The following is a 17,698-nucleotide window of genomic DNA, read 5'->3' as shown; positions in this document are numbered from 1 at the left end:
CCAATCCAAAAAGATCCAAAGGCACCACAAAACCTCCCAGCTAACTATAGACCTATAGCCTCAATTCCGCTATATGTCAAAATTATAGAAGGCCTAGTAGCCAAACTCCTCACCAATTACATAGAGGACCACAACCTACTCCACCCCATGCAATCAGGATTCAGAACAAACTTCAGCACAGAGACATTACTAGGCTCCCTCATGGATACCGTTAGACAACAACTTAGTACAGGAAAAAAAATGCTACTCATACAACTGGACCTATCGGCGGCATTCGACCTAGTAGACCACAACATCCTTCTACAGATCTTAGATGCAATAGGCATCTCAGATAAAGTATACGCCTGGTTCGAAGGATTCCTAAAACTCAGAACCTACAGCGTAAAATCAAACAAAGAAAAATCAGAATCCTGGTCAAACCCCTGCGGCGTACCACAAGGATCTCCACTATCCCCCACCCTCTTCAATCTATACACTGCCTCTCTAGGAACTCATCTGGATAATCTAGGCATAACATCCTATAGCTATGCGGATGACATCACCATCCTCATCCCATACGATCATTCCAAACCAACCATGACGGACGAACTTCACCAAACACTGGAAGCAGTCACAACCTGGATGGAAAATCACAAACTTAAACTCAACCAAGACAAAACCAAATTCATCCTCCTAGAAAACGACAAGATCCAAACCACAACCATACTAGACATAAACGCAACCAAATATCCCATCCAAACAACCATAAAACTACTAGGCATGACCATAGACAGATGCTGCACAATGCAACCGCAAATAAACAAAACAACTCAAAAATCATTCGCAATCATGAGAAACCTGAGACAAGTCCGAAAATTCTTTGAAAGTACACAATTCCTACTTATAGTACAATCCCTGATACTAGGCATACTGGACTACTGTAACATACTATTCCTCCCATGTCCAGCAAATACGATAAGACAACTCCAAACAATCCAAAATACAGCCTTAAGACTCGTCTATTCATTGAGAAAACACGACCACATCACTGAGGCCTTCATCAACTCACACTGGCTCCCAATCCAAGAAAGAATCCAATTCAAATTCTACTGCATATTATTTAAAACCCTACACGGAGACAGCCCATCATACCTGAACAATCGCCTCATCCAAGCAACCAACACCAGACACAGAAAAACGCACTCCCCATTCATACCCCCCCCATCCAAAGAAGTAAAAAGAACAAAACAACATGACGGCCTCCTAGCCACACAAGCTGCAAGACTGGACAAACAGATTTCCAACCTTCTGATGACAACCCCAGACTATAAGACGTTCAGAAAAGAAATAAAAACCACACTTTTCAAGAAATTCCTAAAACAGCAATAACAACACGACCTCTAAAAGCCCTTAAGATCTACATCTAACCTATCTAGCTATTCATTATAATTCATGTAATTATGTAATTCTGTAATTATGTAACTCTGTAATTCTATAATTCTCTAACTCTGTAATTCTGTAATTCTGTAATTCATTGTAATCCTGTCCTTAAACTAACCTTTTGTAATCCGCCTTGAACCGCAAGGTAATGGCGGAATAGAAATCCCGAATGTAATGTAATGTAATGTAATGTATACGTTGAAAAATAGATGGATCATGTAAGTGGGTAGACATATGTTGTAGTTCTAACTCTTTGATAGAAGATTCTAAGTCTTTCTCTTTTTTCATGGATTGTTTCTTTTTCCAAGAGGCGAGATTGATAAGTTCACCCCTAAGGGAGACTTTATAAGCCTCCCAGACAATGGATGGGCAAATTTCTGGATCTTTGGAGTTAAGTTCGAAGAATTCAGCAGTGAAAGATTGAATTTTGTCAGCTATTTCTGAGTCTAAGAGTAAAGCATTGTTTAGTCTCCAAGAAGAAGATTCTTTGCGGGGGGCAGAGATAAGTAGGTGTAGGGAGGTGGCCGCATGATCTGTAAGAGAGATTGGGTGAATAACATTGTTTGCCAGGTCCTGAATGAGAGAGGAGGATATAAGAAAGAAGTCTATTCTTGAGTAGGTATTATGAGGTGGTGAGAAGTGAGAGTATTCTCTACCCTTTGGATTAAACAAACGCCATGGATCTACAAGGGAGAAGGCATCTTTAAGGGCATGTAAGGCTGTGAATGACTTGGATTTGGAGGGTTTGCAAGAAGATGATCTATCAATATAAATATCTTGAATTTGATTGAAATCGCCTCCAAGTACTAAAGGGCAAGAACTGTATTCTACTAACGCCATCTGAAGGTCTTGGAAAAATTCTGGGTGGTCTAGGACTGGAGCATAAATGTTAAGGAACACAAAGTTCACTGAGTGCAACGCAGCGTGCACCAAGCACCATCTTCCATCCTTGTCCGTCGTAGAAGAGTGAACTACAGGAGAGAGTTTATCATGGAAAAATATTGAGACTCCATTTTTCTTACGCTGGGTCGCCCCTCCGCTTCACTTATAGCCTCAATAAGAGAGAGACAGCCAGCATTCTCCCCTTCACTGACAGCCTTAGTCAGAAAGAGAGAGGGATAGCATCCTCCCTTTCACTGGCAGTCTCAAGCAGAGAGAGAAAAAGAACACTCTCCTCTTTAATGAGGGGCTCAGTCAGACTTAGAGAGTAACAGGCGCCCCCCTCCCCTGGCAGTCTCAAGCAGAGAGAAAGAAAACACTTCACTATCTCAATCAGAAAGAGATAGGCCCCTCCCCCTAACTGGCAGTCTCACCCAGAGAGAGAAAACATCTTTCCCTTCACTGACAGTCTCATCCAAAGAGACAGAGAGCACTCCCCCACAAAACAAAAACAAACACCTCAAACAGAAAGAGACAAGAGAGTGCACCCTCCCCATTCTCATTGCCAAACTCATTCAAAAAGAGAGAGAGAGCTACAGATAACAATCCAATTGCACAGTTCAAGAGCATAGTGTTATTTCTCTGCCATGTAGCAATAAGTCAATTATACCACGCCCTATTACTATTCACAGCAGTTTGCTCGGGTTAGGGATACCCAACCCCAGGCTGATTTATTTCTAATTTATATGCACGGCCTGAAATAAAAGAATAATAATACCTAGGTGCCAAATCCCCTCAATGGACCCAAGAAGTTTGCTCAATATTGGGGGTGCCCATCAGCATCCACAATGCATTAGCAGTGGTGGTAATCCTGAGAATACTCTATTAATAATGCAATGGTCCCTCTTTGAGGGCCGCAATCCAGTCGGGTTTTCAGGATTTCACCAATGAATATGCATTGAAAGCAGTGCATGCCCATAGATCTCATGCATATTCATTGCGGAAATCAAGAAAACCCAAATGTTCTTTCTTGTACAGTGACTATCTCCGCCCTGGGCTGCAGACGTCAGCCCAGCAACTGGCAATCTATTCACCGAGCCAAGCAGCAGAGCCCGCCCCCTTCTCCCTCGCCACCAATCACCTGGCCCGAGAAGCTAAGGTCAAGCCGCAGTTCCGCGGTGAGTGCATTGTGGGACCGTCAGCACCCGGCGTCGTCAGCCATTGGCTGCTGGCGCGGCGCGTGCGCTCAGGCCTCGGCTTCGCCTTCTGCGTCCGGGGGCGGGGGGCGTGGCGAGGCGAAACCCCTCCCCCCCCCCAAAAAAAAAAACAGTTGGAGACGGAAGCGGAGCCTGGAGGGGGGCGGGGAAGAGCGGCGGAGCTGGCTGACGGCCTTCGGTCGCTTCTAAGGCGCCCCTCGAGCGTCAGTCGGAAGAGCCGGAGACGCGGTCGACCAGCGGGACCCGAGGCTGCTTGGTGGGTTTCTCGATATCAGGCCGCCTCGGAGGCTTTTCTAGCTCTTAAATCGGTTTTCTCTTTCCTTCTTTCTATTTTCTGTCTCTTTGATTTTTGATCTTGGAAATGTATTATACAGTTTTATTTTAATCTCGGGGTCGTTTTTCTCAAGTCCCTAATTTCATTTTACTTTCTAAACCCCTTAGGTCAGTAAAATGCAGGAGCCCTAGATCAAATCTTAAATAAACATATAGGGTCTGCTTTACAAAGCCGCACTAGTGGCCCTGAAGATTTAAAGGGCTTCAGGGCTGTTGCTGGCGGCTTCCTAAAACAGGCGGATAGTGCTGAAAGGCATACACAGTGCTGTACATTTTGATATTTATAGACGGCCCCTGCTCGGAAGAGCTTACAATCCAACTTGGACAGACATGACATATAGGGTTGGGGATGCAGAACCCAAGGTGAGAGGAGTTAGGAGTCGAAAGCAGTCTCGAAGAGGTGGGCTGACATTTATAGACGGTCCCTGCTCGGAAGAGCTTACAATCTAACTTGGACAGACAGACAGACATGACATAGGGTTGGAGATGCAGAACCCAAGGTGAGAGGAGTTAGGAGTCAGCCTCAAAGAGGTGGGCTGACATTTATAGACGGCCCCTGCTCGGAAGAGCTTACAATCCAACTTGGACAGACATGACATATAGGGTTGGGGATGCAGAACCCAAGGTGAGAGGAGTTAGGAGTCGAAAGCAGTCTCAAAGAGGTGGGTTGACATTTATAGACGGTCCCTGCCCGGAAGAGCTTACAATCTAACTTGGACAGACAGACAGACAGACATGACATAGGGTTGGAGATGCAGAACCCAAGGTGAGAGGAGTTAGGAGTCGAAAGCAGTCTCAAAGAGGTGGGCTGACATTTATAGACGGTCCCTGCTCAGAAGAGCTTACAATCTAACGTGGACAGACATGACATAGGGTTGGAGATGCAGAGCCCAAGGTGAGAGGAGTTAGGAGTCGAAAGCACTCTCAAAGAGGTGGGCTTACATTTATAGACAGTCCCTGCTTGGAAGAGCTTACAATCTAACTTGGATAGACATGACATATAGGGTTGGGGATGCAGAACCCAAAGTGAGGAGTCGAAAGCACTCTCAAAGTGGTGGACTTTTAACTGGGCCTTGAACACTGTTAGAGACAGAGCCTGCCATAGGGATTCGGATGTTTCCCATTGAAACAAAGAATAGCAGACATTACAGACAATGCGCATATACAAACTACTACAACCCAACCATACAGCGCTTAGAGAAAAAATATAAACATTGTTTTAATTATGTATGTTGGATTGTAACTCGCTCAGAATTGTCGGATGGTTACGAGTAATACATTTTTAAATAAAATGGTGCAAAACTACAAGACTCGTAGCAAATAAGATCCTATTTCCAATTTTTTCACCTTCTTTCCCCCTCCCCCCCAATGCGCTGTCACTACATCACAGTATCCTCAGAGGTAGAAGTGTTGCCAGCAGTCTATACATTTTATAGCACATTTCTCCCCCCCCCACCCAATACTTTCCAATCTCCACTGTTCCCATCCTGCCATTTGGGACATAAGAGTCATCCAGTGTGACAATTATGGCAAAGTATCCCCAATCCAGTGCTGCAGTATAACTTTCTTTGCTAGATTATTTGTGTGTATGGGTAGGGATACATGACACTAAAGTCATGTTTTTATATTCGTGGCCTTTGAAACTTGATTGAGGGTTATTGTGTGTTTGATTTAGGCTCTTTATTGAATGTCAGTAAACTCAAATAACCTTCAGTGTGTGTTTTTGCCTGCAGGAAAGGTGGGCAGTTTTTAAAAAGCCTGTGTACCTGCCTAAATAACTGAGAAATTAACCTTGAGATGTGTGTATATCCCAGAAAACATTTAATATCTAAAAGTATGATGGCCAATGACCAGAGAATTGGATAGAAGGAGTGTGCTAGATGTGATGTATTTATGCTTTAGCAAAGCCTTTGATCATGTTCCACACAGATGTCTGATAAATAAACTGAGTGCCCTGCCCTCGGGCTGGTCTATTCTTCGGCCTGTTCTTTTTAACATTTTTATAAGCCATATTGCTGAAGGGCTGTCGGGTAAGATTTGCCTCTTTGTAGATGATATCAAAATCTGCAATAGAGTAGACACCCAGAATGGTGTGAATAACATGAAGAAAGACAGCGAAGCTTGAAGAATGGTCTGAAATTTGGCAGCTAAAATTTAATGCTAAGAAATGCAAGGTCATGCATTTGGGCTGCAAAAACCTGAAGGAACGGTACAGTTTAGGACAAGGGTCTCAAAGTCCCTCCTTGAGGGCCACAATCCAGTCGGGTTTTCAGGATTTCCCCAATGAATATGCATGAAATCTATGTGCATGCACCACTTTCAATGCATATTCAAATACTTGAAGGGTATTAACGTAGAACAAAATCTTTTCCAGAGAAAGGAAAATGGTAAAACCAGAGGACATAATTTGAGGTTGAGGGGTGGTAGATTCAAGAGCAATGTTAGGAAATTCTACTTTACGGAGAGGGTGGTGGATGCCTGGAATGCGCTCCCGAGAGAGGTGGTGGAGAGTAAAACTGTGACTGAGTTCAAAGAAGCGTGGGATGAACACAGAGGATCTAGAATCAGAAAATACTATTAAATATTGAACTAAGGCCAGTACTGGGCAGACTTGCACGGTCTGTGTTTGTGTATGGCCGTTTGGTGGGGGATGGGCTGGGAAGGGCTTCAGTGGCTGGGAGGGTATAGATGGGCTGGAGTAGGTTTTAACAGAGATTTCGGCAGTTGGAACCCAAGCAAAGTACTGGGTAGAGCTTTGGATTCTTGCCCAGAAATAGCTAAGAAAAAAATTAAAAATTTTAAATTGAATCAGGTTGGGCAGACTGGATGGACCATTCGGGTCTTTATCTGCTGTCATCTACTATGTTGGGGAAATCCTGAAACCCCGACTGGATTGCGGCCCTCAAGGAGGGACTTTGAGATCCCTAATTTAGGGGGTGAAGAACTTATGTGCACGACAGAAGAGTGGGACTTGGGTGTGATTGTATGTGATGATCTTAAGGTGGCCAAACAGGTTGAAAAGGTGACAGTGAAAGTCAGAAGGATGCTAGAGTGCATAGGAAGAGGTATGGCTAGTAGAAAAAAGGAGGTATTGATGCCCCTGTCTAAGACTCTGGTGAGGCCTCATTTAGAATATTGTGTACAATTCTGGAGATCGCACCTTCAAAAAATATAAAAAGGATGGAGTCGGTCCAGAGGAAGGCTGCTAAAATGGTGTGTGGCCTTCATCATAAGGCGTATAGGGACAGACTTAAAGATCTCACTATGTATGTTGAAACTTGAGCAACTGATTCATATTAAGCCTTTTTCAAAGGACTTATAATTTTTTGGCTATTGTTGTTGGGCATCAGCTGTGTTTAATGTGTATAGGCACTGGGGTCAAACTTACTAAAGGTCTTGAGAGATCTTAGGGGGCCTGTTAACTTCATGCTATCATTACAAAAGCTTTTTGAAGCATTCCACTGTGAGCAGCAGAATTAAGAGCTGGCTTCTGGATCTGCTGACCCACATGGACTGGAGGCACGGTGGCACCAGTTCTATTAAAGCATGGGCAGATGGAATGGAACCCTGCAAGTGTTTGGCAGGTGTATGCTGGTAGTAGATCGTTCCATGTCCCCAGAGGGCTTCCGTTTCAAGAGGTAGATTAACCCATGAATGAAATATAGCCCTATGGAAAATAATGGTCTCTGTATTAAATAACATGAATGAGTACATTTATTTAGTTAAAATATTTTTTGCCACTTAATCTTGTGGTTCTAGGTGGTGCACAATAATCTGTTCTTAAGTTTGTATCAGACAGTAGAAGGCAAATTGACTAGTACAGGGTTACAAGGAATATCTGGGCTGCTTCCCCACTCCAGCTGTTGCTGTAGAGTAGGATTTGTGAGGCATGATTGCTGAAATATTTTAAGAGATACACATTGTCCCTTTCGATAAATAGAACTGGTAATACTCAGCTGAAATTAATAGATGATACGTCTGGATTTAGTTCTTTAGAAAGAAGCCCAGAACTTTATATGCACACCAGTAAAGCTTCTTCATGAAGCAGCTGCAGTGCTACTAACATCAAAGTGGATTCTGTAAATTGTTTGTACAGATACATATCTACGGGGTGCAGTAAGGTGAAAGCACAGTCTGAATTTTTTTGCCCATCACAAACATCTTTTGGTTGCATACTTTACTATCTCAAAATACATGAAGTTTCTGATTCATTTAGGACTCTCTTTACAAAGCCACAGGGTAGAGGTTTTCTACTGCGGGTCAGTGAGGTAAAGATTCTGATGTTCATAGGAATTCTATGAGCGTCTGAGATTTACTTCACCGGCCTGCGGTAGAAACCTCTACCATGGCTTTGTAAAACCCAGCATTAGTGTATTGTTAAATCCATTTGCTGCTATGCCGATAAAGATAACATGCAGATTATAATGTAAACCTCTTTGATTGTACTACAGAAAGGTGGTATATCAACTCCATGACCTTTACCACTTTATACAGTCGCCACCAAAATATGGTAATCTTGAGAAACTGGAATAATCTTTTCTTTTCAAGTGTGGTTTGTGTTACTTGTTCCTCTCCATATGAGGCCCTGAATTGTTTTGCCAGAGTAGATCTTTACTCAATATGGCTGCATGCTTATGGTTGATTTGTTTTTCTGCAGCATGGATTTATAGAGCTCTGTGGAAGACAATCGGAGAGATGAAGTGAATGGTCAGCACAAGGCATGGACCCACAATAAATGAATGGTCCCTTCTTTGAAGAGTTTACGGTTGGTGCGATGTGATGAGACAGACATGACATGATTGTGATACTGAAGGGCCTGCTGCTGGAGTAATCAGCGAGGGCATGAAGACCTGGAACACTTCTCTGCCCAGAGAGAAGAGGTGTGAACTTCAGAGGTACAGGACTACAAGAGAGAAAGCTTGGACAAGACTGGGGTCCGAGAGAGTTCAGAGGAGCTGAAGACGTGAATTGTTAGTCTGCTGCTCTGTGTACGGATCGGCCCTAACCCATCCCCAGAGGCAGGTAACGCATGATGCTGTCACCTGACAGTAATATTATCTTTATTTAAAATGTTCAGAAAACAGGAGATGTTTATTTCTGAGTTCACTGTTCCTCCCCTAGGAGAGTACATAGTACAGTGGTTTTCCATTTGACCTTTGCTTGCTGTAAAGTGACCTTATCTTTTGGATATCTTTGCTCCTGTTGGCCAAGTTTATAATCGGATCCAAACTTATGTATGGTTTGGGCATGGATTGAGGTGACTCATTCTTGTGATCATGTGTGAGGAGATGGTAAATTGTGGCAACTTGGGGGAGGGGGAAAGGAATCTTAGTCAGCTGTTGCTTCTTGGTGATGTATGTACGTTATCTTTATGTTTAAACCATTTTTATTGATGACAAAAATCCCACAAAACAATACAACACAGAGTGTCATCAAGTTTTACAATTTGCAGAGCAAGCAACCAATACCAAATACAACCCCCCATCCCACCCAAGAATTACCCGCCCCCCCCCTTTGTATCCCTTCCCTCCTCCCAACCATATACAATAGAACAAGGATCGAATGTTATCTTTAAAGAGTTCCTTCTACGCAAAAAAGGAGAAAAACTCCCGATTTTTACTAAACCTTTCTTGCTCAAGAATTTTAAAGTTTCAGTTCCTGTCCACCTAGAAGAGGATTAAGGCCAGCTAGGAATCGGCAGCTTTCTTTTTGTATAGCTATTTTGTGCAGTATTCTAAATATAATGAATTGTTGAATTCTGTACCATAATACAAAAGTACATAGCTTTATCCAACGTCAGTTTGTCATCCTAATTTGTGGGAATAATATCATTAAGATAAAGCCTTTTGTCTATTGTTTTCTTTTCAATGTATGTTAATCTAGGTATACCCAGAATATAAACATTACTACTATAGTGCTCCCTCGGTCATTCGTGGTATTTTCTGACTGCAAATGACCCGGCAGGAGAGGGCAGCTGGAACACCGGCAAATGAGGGAGATTACTCGCTGTATGCTCTGACCGCCTCTTCCTGCACTAAAGTCGGGCCTCACCAATCAGGAGCTATGTGTCAAAGCAGCTCCTGATTGGTGAGGCCCAAAAAGGCGGTTGGAGCATACCGCAAGTGATTTCCTTCACTTGCCGGCGCGCCGGCTGCTCTCTCCTGTCTCCCCCACTAAAAACACCTACGGACATGACTTCAACCACTGGATTTCGGGCTGAAGAGGGCTCTGGTGTAATCAGCTAGAGAAGCTTGTTCACCTCCCTGCCCAAACCTCAGTAGTGCGTGTGCCGACAGCGGGAGATAACCGCAGGCTTGGGCGCTTTCCATCACGCCGGTACAGGCTTTCCTGCCTCGTGCACACAGCTGCTCCGAGATTCCTCGCCGGAGTGCGTGCCTCCTGTGAGGTACCCGAATCACGTGCTTTTCTGTTCAGCGTTCGGGCTCATGGCTGTCGCTGCCTATCCCCACGTCTCCCCCACTAAAAACCGTATTTGCAGTTTTTCAAGATTTCCTGGAACGGAACCCCTGCGAATATCGGGGGAGTACTGTACTACTATTTATTATTGTATTTCTATAGCGCTGTACGTTAGGAACATAAGAATAGCCTTTCTGGGTCAGTAGCCTGTCATCACTAGTACCTGACGTTGCTCGAAAGAGTTTCCAATCCAAGACACACACAGGATAAAGGTGAATCTATACACATTGCTTAGATAGGGATTTACAAGGGGACTGATGAGGTGGCTAGGGTAGGAGACTATAGAAAGAATGGCACAGATATTGGTGGTTTACAGGTTGGTAGGGTTATAATAGAAAATGCCCCCTCCCCATCACATAAAACGTAATATGGACTTCATTTGTGTGTGTGTGTGTGAGAGATGCTCCTTCTCTGTAAGATAGTGTCTATTATAGATTATACACAGGTCCTATATGAAAGTCTTTAATGCTTTGCAATTAACAGTGATAGATTATCTATGATGTGCTTTCATGGTTTCTAAAATAGTTTTTTAATTTCCAGTTTAAATACCAAAACGACTGTTGTGGCTTGCAATTTTCTGCAGGTTGACAGTAAAAGTTTCTGTTACCTTGTAAAATACCTCTGATACCTTCTGTATTACCCATTGGTTGATGCTCTAGGAATGTTATAGGGAAGATGCTCGGGATATGTGTGGATGAAAGGTAGCACCTGCTTTGATAAAATACCTAACCAGCAGGTGTTCATGTGTGCGCCTGCTTTGTATCGGTGCATAGGTTGATTTATACAATTTCAATTGTACTTCACACGACATCTTGGAATAGAAAAGAAGATTTGAGTTGAAATTCTTACAATAAGTAATAAATGTGAGTATCGATTGAACTTCTTTTTTCCCCTTTTCTCTAAGTCTGCCATACTTTGAGGGGTGAAATACCATTTAGGAAGATCTTTTGTAAGAAAGGTATAGCCTGTGCCTTTGTTGCCCGAAGTAGACTTTTGTCCTTGGTAATGAGTGTTCTGCCCTCCTCCTCCAGTATGGCTCAAAGTTTAAAATGGGAACTATTGGCCGGGGTATTTAACTCCTCATCAGGGCTTAGACATGCTCTTTGCCTGTTTAGTTCTGATTACTAAGAAGCAATTGCTTACAGGCTGGACTAGCGCAAAAAACACCCATGCTAAGGATGAGCACAAATTGTATTTAAATGAGGTCATTTGTTCCTTCCCAATGCTCAGAGAAAAGTGCATAAACAAACCCTCCCAAACCTAACACCAGCTCTGAGCTGTTGGAGTGTTTAAGAAAGAGATTCTAATTTTTTCAGCTTAAAATCTGGCACTTTTGATTTCTTTCACAAACGGAAGGAAACCTGTGCAAGCCTCTTTAAGTGCTGGAATTGAAAACCAAATGTGTGCAGGTCCGAGCAAACCCAAAAATGAAAGCACACATGGGCGCCTGTTTTTTGCACCTACATATAAGCCTTTCAAGTGAAAAAAAAAATTGAAGACCTTATATTTAAGGGCACAGGTGCAGAGCTGTGTTTATTGCAAAACTCTTCTGCACATGCTCCAGGCACGTTCTTCCTCCTTACTTTTGGTCTCACAGCGCCCAAACCATTAATGTTGAGCATTGGCCCATTAGAGCAGGACATCGTTATCACATTGGCTTTTTTTTCTCACTGCAGTTTAAAGATGGCAGAATTCCTGCAGAAGCGAGGCAAAAAGAGGAATGACGATGGGATTGGAAGTGTAGTGGACTTCCTGTTGGCAAATGCAAGGCTGGTCCTGGGAGTTGGAGGTGCAGTTATGCTGGGCATCGCAACTCTGGCTGTGAAACGGGTGAGTGTTTCAGGTGCTTATTGGGACCCTAATTTGCATTTGTCAGGGAAATTTTGTCTTTGTTTCAACTACTTGAAATATGAAATTACTCAGACATATACATAGTTTAAATCAAATAAATCTTGCACATGTCTGTATTCTGATTTGTTATTAACAGTGGAGTATTTTTACTTAATAAGAACATAACACTAGCCATCCTGGGTCAGACTAATGGTCCATCTAGCCCAGTATCCTGTTTCCACAGTGGCCAATCTAGGTCACAAAAACCTGGCAGAAACCCAAAGAGAAGCAACATGCCATGCTACCAATCCTAGGGCAAGCAGTGGCTTTTTTTTTAAACCCATCGATGTTAACCGCTGTTACCACGTCCTCTGGCAATGAGTTCCAGAGCTTAATTATTCTTTGAGTGAAAAAAAAAGTATTTCCCTGTAACTTTTGAGTGTTCTCTAGTCTTTGTACTTTTTGAAAGGGTAAAAAATGGATTCCCTTGGACCCGTTCGATTCGACTTCAATCCTATCTCCCTTCAGCCATCTCTTTTCCAAGCTAAAGTGCTCTAACCTCATGCGAGAGGAATTCCTTCCCCTTTGTCAGTTTAGTTCCTCTTCTTTGAACCTTTTATGGTTCAAAAGAAAAGGAACTAAAATGAATTGAATGCAATACTTGAGGTGTGGTTGCAACATGAAGCGATTCACTCATTGGTAATACAATATGAGCTCTTTTCTTTCCCCAGCAGACATGGTTGCCTTTTATTTCATCACCTCGCCAGGAGATGACCCCACCCTTTTATGACATTAGACTTGGTGCAACTATTTCTAGAAGTTCTTTTCTTTTGGGGAATGGGGGCATTTGAGTGACAGTTTTAACATTAAATTATGGTTTTATTTACTTGTTTCCTTTTCAATCAGCTTATTGAGCGCGCTACCAGCCCACCTGATGATAAAGAGGAGGTTGCAAAGGTGGAACAGACTTTGATTGAGGAGAGCTGGAAAGAAGTAAACTGGCCAAATTCATCACCCAAACTTTTACAGAGAGCAAATCGGGCTGCCCTCAGCGAGCCTCTTCCTCCCACTGCTACAGGTCTGGATCAGCATCTTATCTTTGAGCTTTCTCTTAAATTCTCAGGGCAATATTTTAGTTCTCATCATCCTGCGCCGCTTTCCATGCAGGAATCAGCAGTGTGTTAAGCATTTATAAACTTATCCATCCAGTCCTCAAATGTGCCATGCTAACAGAATAGCATTACCGGACTTGATGGACCCAGGGTCTGATCCGGAGATGGCAATTCTTATGTTCTTATGAATCTTTCAGCAGAATATAATAGCCCCAATATTCAAAGAGGTTAACCCTTTAACTGATGTTGAATGAGAGCAACAGTACCAAGTAACAAGCATTTGAAGATGCAGATCTGCATGTTGCTTCTGAGCAACAATGCCAAATAAAGGGTTAAACCTGAGCTGGCAAGCAACCTATGCCCAGTGGCATTTAACCATGTAGTATTCCCCCAAATATCTTCACAACCAGCTAGGCTAGAAGCAGAGCCACAACTTAGCTATCCTAACTATATGTGTTGTGTTAACCAGGCACGTGTCTAAATATTGGCTGGTGCCCAGATAACGTCCAGATCAGTACACACATTCATTGCCAGGGGCTGCACATACTTAGAAGCCATACATCATCATGGGCTGAACATTGCCCCCTTAAAAGGTGGAATTTTCTTTTAGTATACTGTAATTTGCTAGTTTATAATAGTTGTCAGAAGATCTTGCACGGCACAAACATTGTAATAGCTCAGAAGGCCTGCTAGCCCCCTCTCTGCATCCAGATTGCTATCAAACTGGGCTTCAGTGCCACATTATTAGGTTATGAATTCTTCTGATCTCTCTTTGCATTAACGCTATTAGGATGGCTTATTTTATTAGAGTAATAATATCCACTGTGCAATGTATGCTGACTTCCAGCGAGCCTTACATATCCTATGGATGAGTTTAAATGTTAGTTTCTTTTATCTTTGTGGGACTTTTTCCAAGTTCAGCTCTTGCTAGCTCCTTGCGTATTCTGTAGGTTTAACATATCTATTGTAAAGCACCAGCAGCTGTGTAGGAGGCAAATGTTGATTTTTTTTCTTTGCTCTTTCCCCGCTCAAGAAGCCCCTCTTCACAATGTTGCTGAGCAGGAGCTACTCCGAGGTGATGTGAAGATGATTCAGCTGTCTTCCACGCTGCAGGAGAAGCTGCTGGATTACTACCAAAATTACACAGTTATAGCAGAAAGTGAGATTTTTCAAAGCAAGCAGCTAGCTGAAGCTATCTGTGTCGAATTGCAGGACTTCCTCCGCCTCAAGCACCCTGAAATGCCTTTTGCTACTATGTACCTTAGCGGTTCACTGGTGGATGATCTCCAGGCTGTCACTGCAGACCATGTTTGTTTTATGGTGCCACTAGTTTTGGAACCCACACTCTGGAACTTTATTCCAGGTGAAGAAACCATCCTGAGCAATCCTCAGTTCTGGATGGTAAGACGGAAGGCCCTGGAGTATTTTGTCCGTGGGAGCAGTCCCTGGGATAGGTTTATAGTGGGTGGCTACCTTTCTTCAACTATGTTTATTGAATCTCTTCATAAAATCTTGGTGGGCTCCATTAACTGGCCAGTCATAGGCAGCATGTTGGAGTGTATCATCAGACCTGTGGTGGCACCTGAAGAACTTAAGTTGGAAGTAAAACATGGTCAGAACAACATGAGCATTTCTATCTTCACTATGGCAAAAATGGGAGAAGTAGTGCTACTAGCTGTACCATACTTAAAGGGCCCTATGGATAACCTGTGGTGCCAGAGCTTTTATACAGCGGAGACACAGACACTTCTGGATTTGGACAGCAGAGACTCTGGCATCAGACGCTGTTGTCTCAAAATACTAAAGAGCATCTGCAAAGATCACCCCTCCCTGAGCAAACTAACCGGAAGCCACCTGACCCATGTCATCCTCCATCTCTGTGATACAGAATCTGATTGGACAGAGACAAATTTAGCTGACAGGTTTCAGCAAGTACTGGAAGAGCTCATTGGTTACTTGGAGAAAGGCGTCCTTCCCTGCTATTTTGATAGCAGAGTAAACTTGTTTTCTGACTTGCAGGAAGACGAAATTGATGAGATGGGATATGTTTTGTATAGCGCTTTAGGGACGCCAGAGGCTTTGTTGCAAAAATGTGGATAAAAATGATCAGCTGTGTCCTACGTGAAACTTGTAACTATTCTGGTTTCTGGGACTCCTCCTGAAAATATCAAAAAGTATAAGAGGAGGGAGAGAATATAACTTTAGTTACCATACTAGGTAATTCTTGACCACAATTGAAGTATTTAATACAACAATCTTAACTATACTTCTTGGCTGATATTTCAGTTTTCTGCAATGTGGTTAAAACTTTCCTAGCAGAAGTTGTGTTATGAAAAAGTAGAAAACTGTCCCAGCTATGAGTGATCAGATTGCATTCAGTTGAGCAAGGCTTGGTACCTGCAATGTGACAAATCAATTTTACTGAAATACATGATGTTTTGCTTAAGAAAAATAAGAAACAGGGCTGACTTTTAGCTCAGGCTGCTGGAGGAGATTTGCTCAGAGGTCTGCGAGGTTTAAATATGCTGGAATGCAGGGAAGGCTTCTGGCATTGCAGCACCTCTTACGGGAAGCTCCAGCCTTCAGTGCAAGTGAGGGTACTGGTCGCCAGGGCCAACAGTTAGGGGCACATACTGTGTTGGGGGAGGAAACACTTAAAAATCTGCAATGTTTGTGAATGTCCAGACTTTGGAAAGATAACCATGTTCCTATCACTTTCATATTTTCTGTTAGTAAAGCCCTTGTAAAGAAGAGGTTGTCAGATTGATATAAACTCTTACAGTGCTAATAAACTGTTCCTAAGATGTTACTTTTGCTAGATGTAAAGGTTTGCTTGCCCCATCGGCCTTACCACTTAGGCATCAGTTTGCATTTGCTTTGTACTTACTAAAACCTATTTTCCCAATAGCCTACCTAGCTAGTGCAATGAAGCCATCTATTCCTGGCCTACTGGGCCTTGTAGTGATAGCCCTTGTAGCCTTCCATCAAATTACTCCTGTTGCTGAAGTATCAAACCCTACCCTTTATAGGCTTAGGGAACCAATGCTAGCCAGACCGGAGTGGGCCTATTTAGAGGATTTTCATAAATGGTGGCAATGGGCATTCAGCCAGATCCAGCAGGTCACTCATGCTTTGGCCAGAGAGGTAACAAGACACCACACGGAGGAGACATTTTGTAAAATAGTCTGCAGGTCCAATCCAGGTAAGTGCCATTTCATTCAACATCCTTTTGGGAGAGTGGCTACTCCCTTTGCCCCCCCCCCACTCCCCCAGCTAAGCCTTTGCTTGTACGTGTGCCATCTTTTCTGTGGGTAGAAGCAGGAAGAGCAGCATATGAACCTGAGTAAGATCAATAGCTGTTTTGCACTGGGGACAGAGATGGTTTTCCATCACCTCCGGGTTCTAACATCAATTTTACTCTGAATGTTACAGGGCTCATATCCAAGCCACTTCTAGCTGCTGTTTTTGCAGTGCAGTTTGAGCATCATTGCTCCCTCTCATGACAGAATCAAGATGCTGTCAGTTGAGTGGACGGATCCCTACTATGCAAATCAAGGCCAGGAGTATTTAGACTCGGATGACTCCTAAGCTGTAATTGTGTCAAGTTCCACTTACCTCTTTATTTTTGGTTATCAAGTGCATTCACCAGCTTTGGATTTTGTTACTTGCCTTTCCAAATCTGAGCTCAACTGGTTACAAAGGCAGGTAAGATAGGTATTTCCCTGTCTCAGATGACTTTAGGTATAAACTTGGACGATGGAGGATGAAGTGTCTTGCCCAAGATATGGAGGGATTGGGGATGATGCTTTGCACTACAGCCAGAGGCCATATGGGATGAAAGCTAAGAATTGTTTCCACTGTCCGCTGGACAGGGTGAGAGGAGTTCCTTGATAGCAGTTGAGGAGCCAAAGTCTGCTGTATTCTTAATAAGTATTCTATGTATTTTGTTTCTATGCATTGTCCAACCATTACGTGTTCAAAGTGGTTGCTGATAGATTTATTTTTGCGATACTTGAGAGATATTTCTCAGTGTATTAATAATCTGTGCTACCAGACTTGCACAAGAATAAATATGGAACATTAATAAGTGATTTGTAGTTGGCTGTAGCTGTTCTTGGAAGATTTTTGACCATCCTTGTGTGCTGCTACTTTCTTGTAAATCTTGAGTAATTATATTTTAAATAACATTTCATACAGTGGTGAGAATAAAGCTTTTTAAAATATGTAATGCTTTACAGCCTTGTAACAATGTTTGTTCTTTATACGTGGTGGGGTACATCTTATCCTGGCATTCAAATGCAGCAGTTCTAGGTAATGAAGGATAAGGATCACCTTGCATCATTTTAAAACTATGAGCCTACAGTCTTAGGACCAAACAGGCCAAGACTAGGTACTGTATTGGGATGAGTTCACTAGCATCAGTTTGCTTAC

At 42.9% G+C, this 17,698-nt stretch overlaps 1 protein-coding gene across 3 annotated transcripts; it reads left to right on the top strand.

The window, feature by feature from the left end:
• The first annotated feature begins 3,615 nt into the window (after positions 1–3,615).
• On the top strand, positions 3,616–17,502 carry MIEF2 (mitochondrial elongation factor 2). Of its 3 annotated transcripts, none has more exons than XM_033914270.1 (5): positions 3,616–3,771; positions 8,506–8,866; positions 12,002–12,155; positions 13,062–13,233; positions 14,301–17,502. In XM_033914270.1, exons 3-5 carry the CDS (start codon positions 12,009–12,011, stop codon positions 15,365–15,367), a joined length of 1,386 nt encoding a protein of 461 aa, XP_033770161.1. In that variant the 5' UTR covers positions 3,616–3,771; positions 8,506–8,866; positions 12,002–12,008; the 3' UTR covers positions 15,368–17,502. The 3 variants fall into 3 exon arrangements, with proteins under 3 accessions (XP_033770161.1, XP_033770162.1, XP_033770160.1); XM_033914271.1 differs by having other exon boundaries at positions 8,506–8,870; positions 14,304–17,502; XM_033914269.1 differs by having other exon boundaries at positions 8,506–8,870.
• Positions 17,503–17,698: the final 196 nt, after the last annotated feature.

Source organism: Geotrypetes seraphini, chromosome 11, assembly GCF_902459505.1.
Source record: "Geotrypetes seraphini chromosome 11, aGeoSer1.1, whole genome shotgun sequence".
NCBI lineage: Eukaryota > Metazoa > Chordata > Amphibia > Gymnophiona > Dermophiidae > Geotrypetes > Geotrypetes seraphini.
The sequence above is the reverse complement of the archived record's forward strand: the minus strand, read 5'-3'. Positions and strand labels throughout refer to the sequence as shown.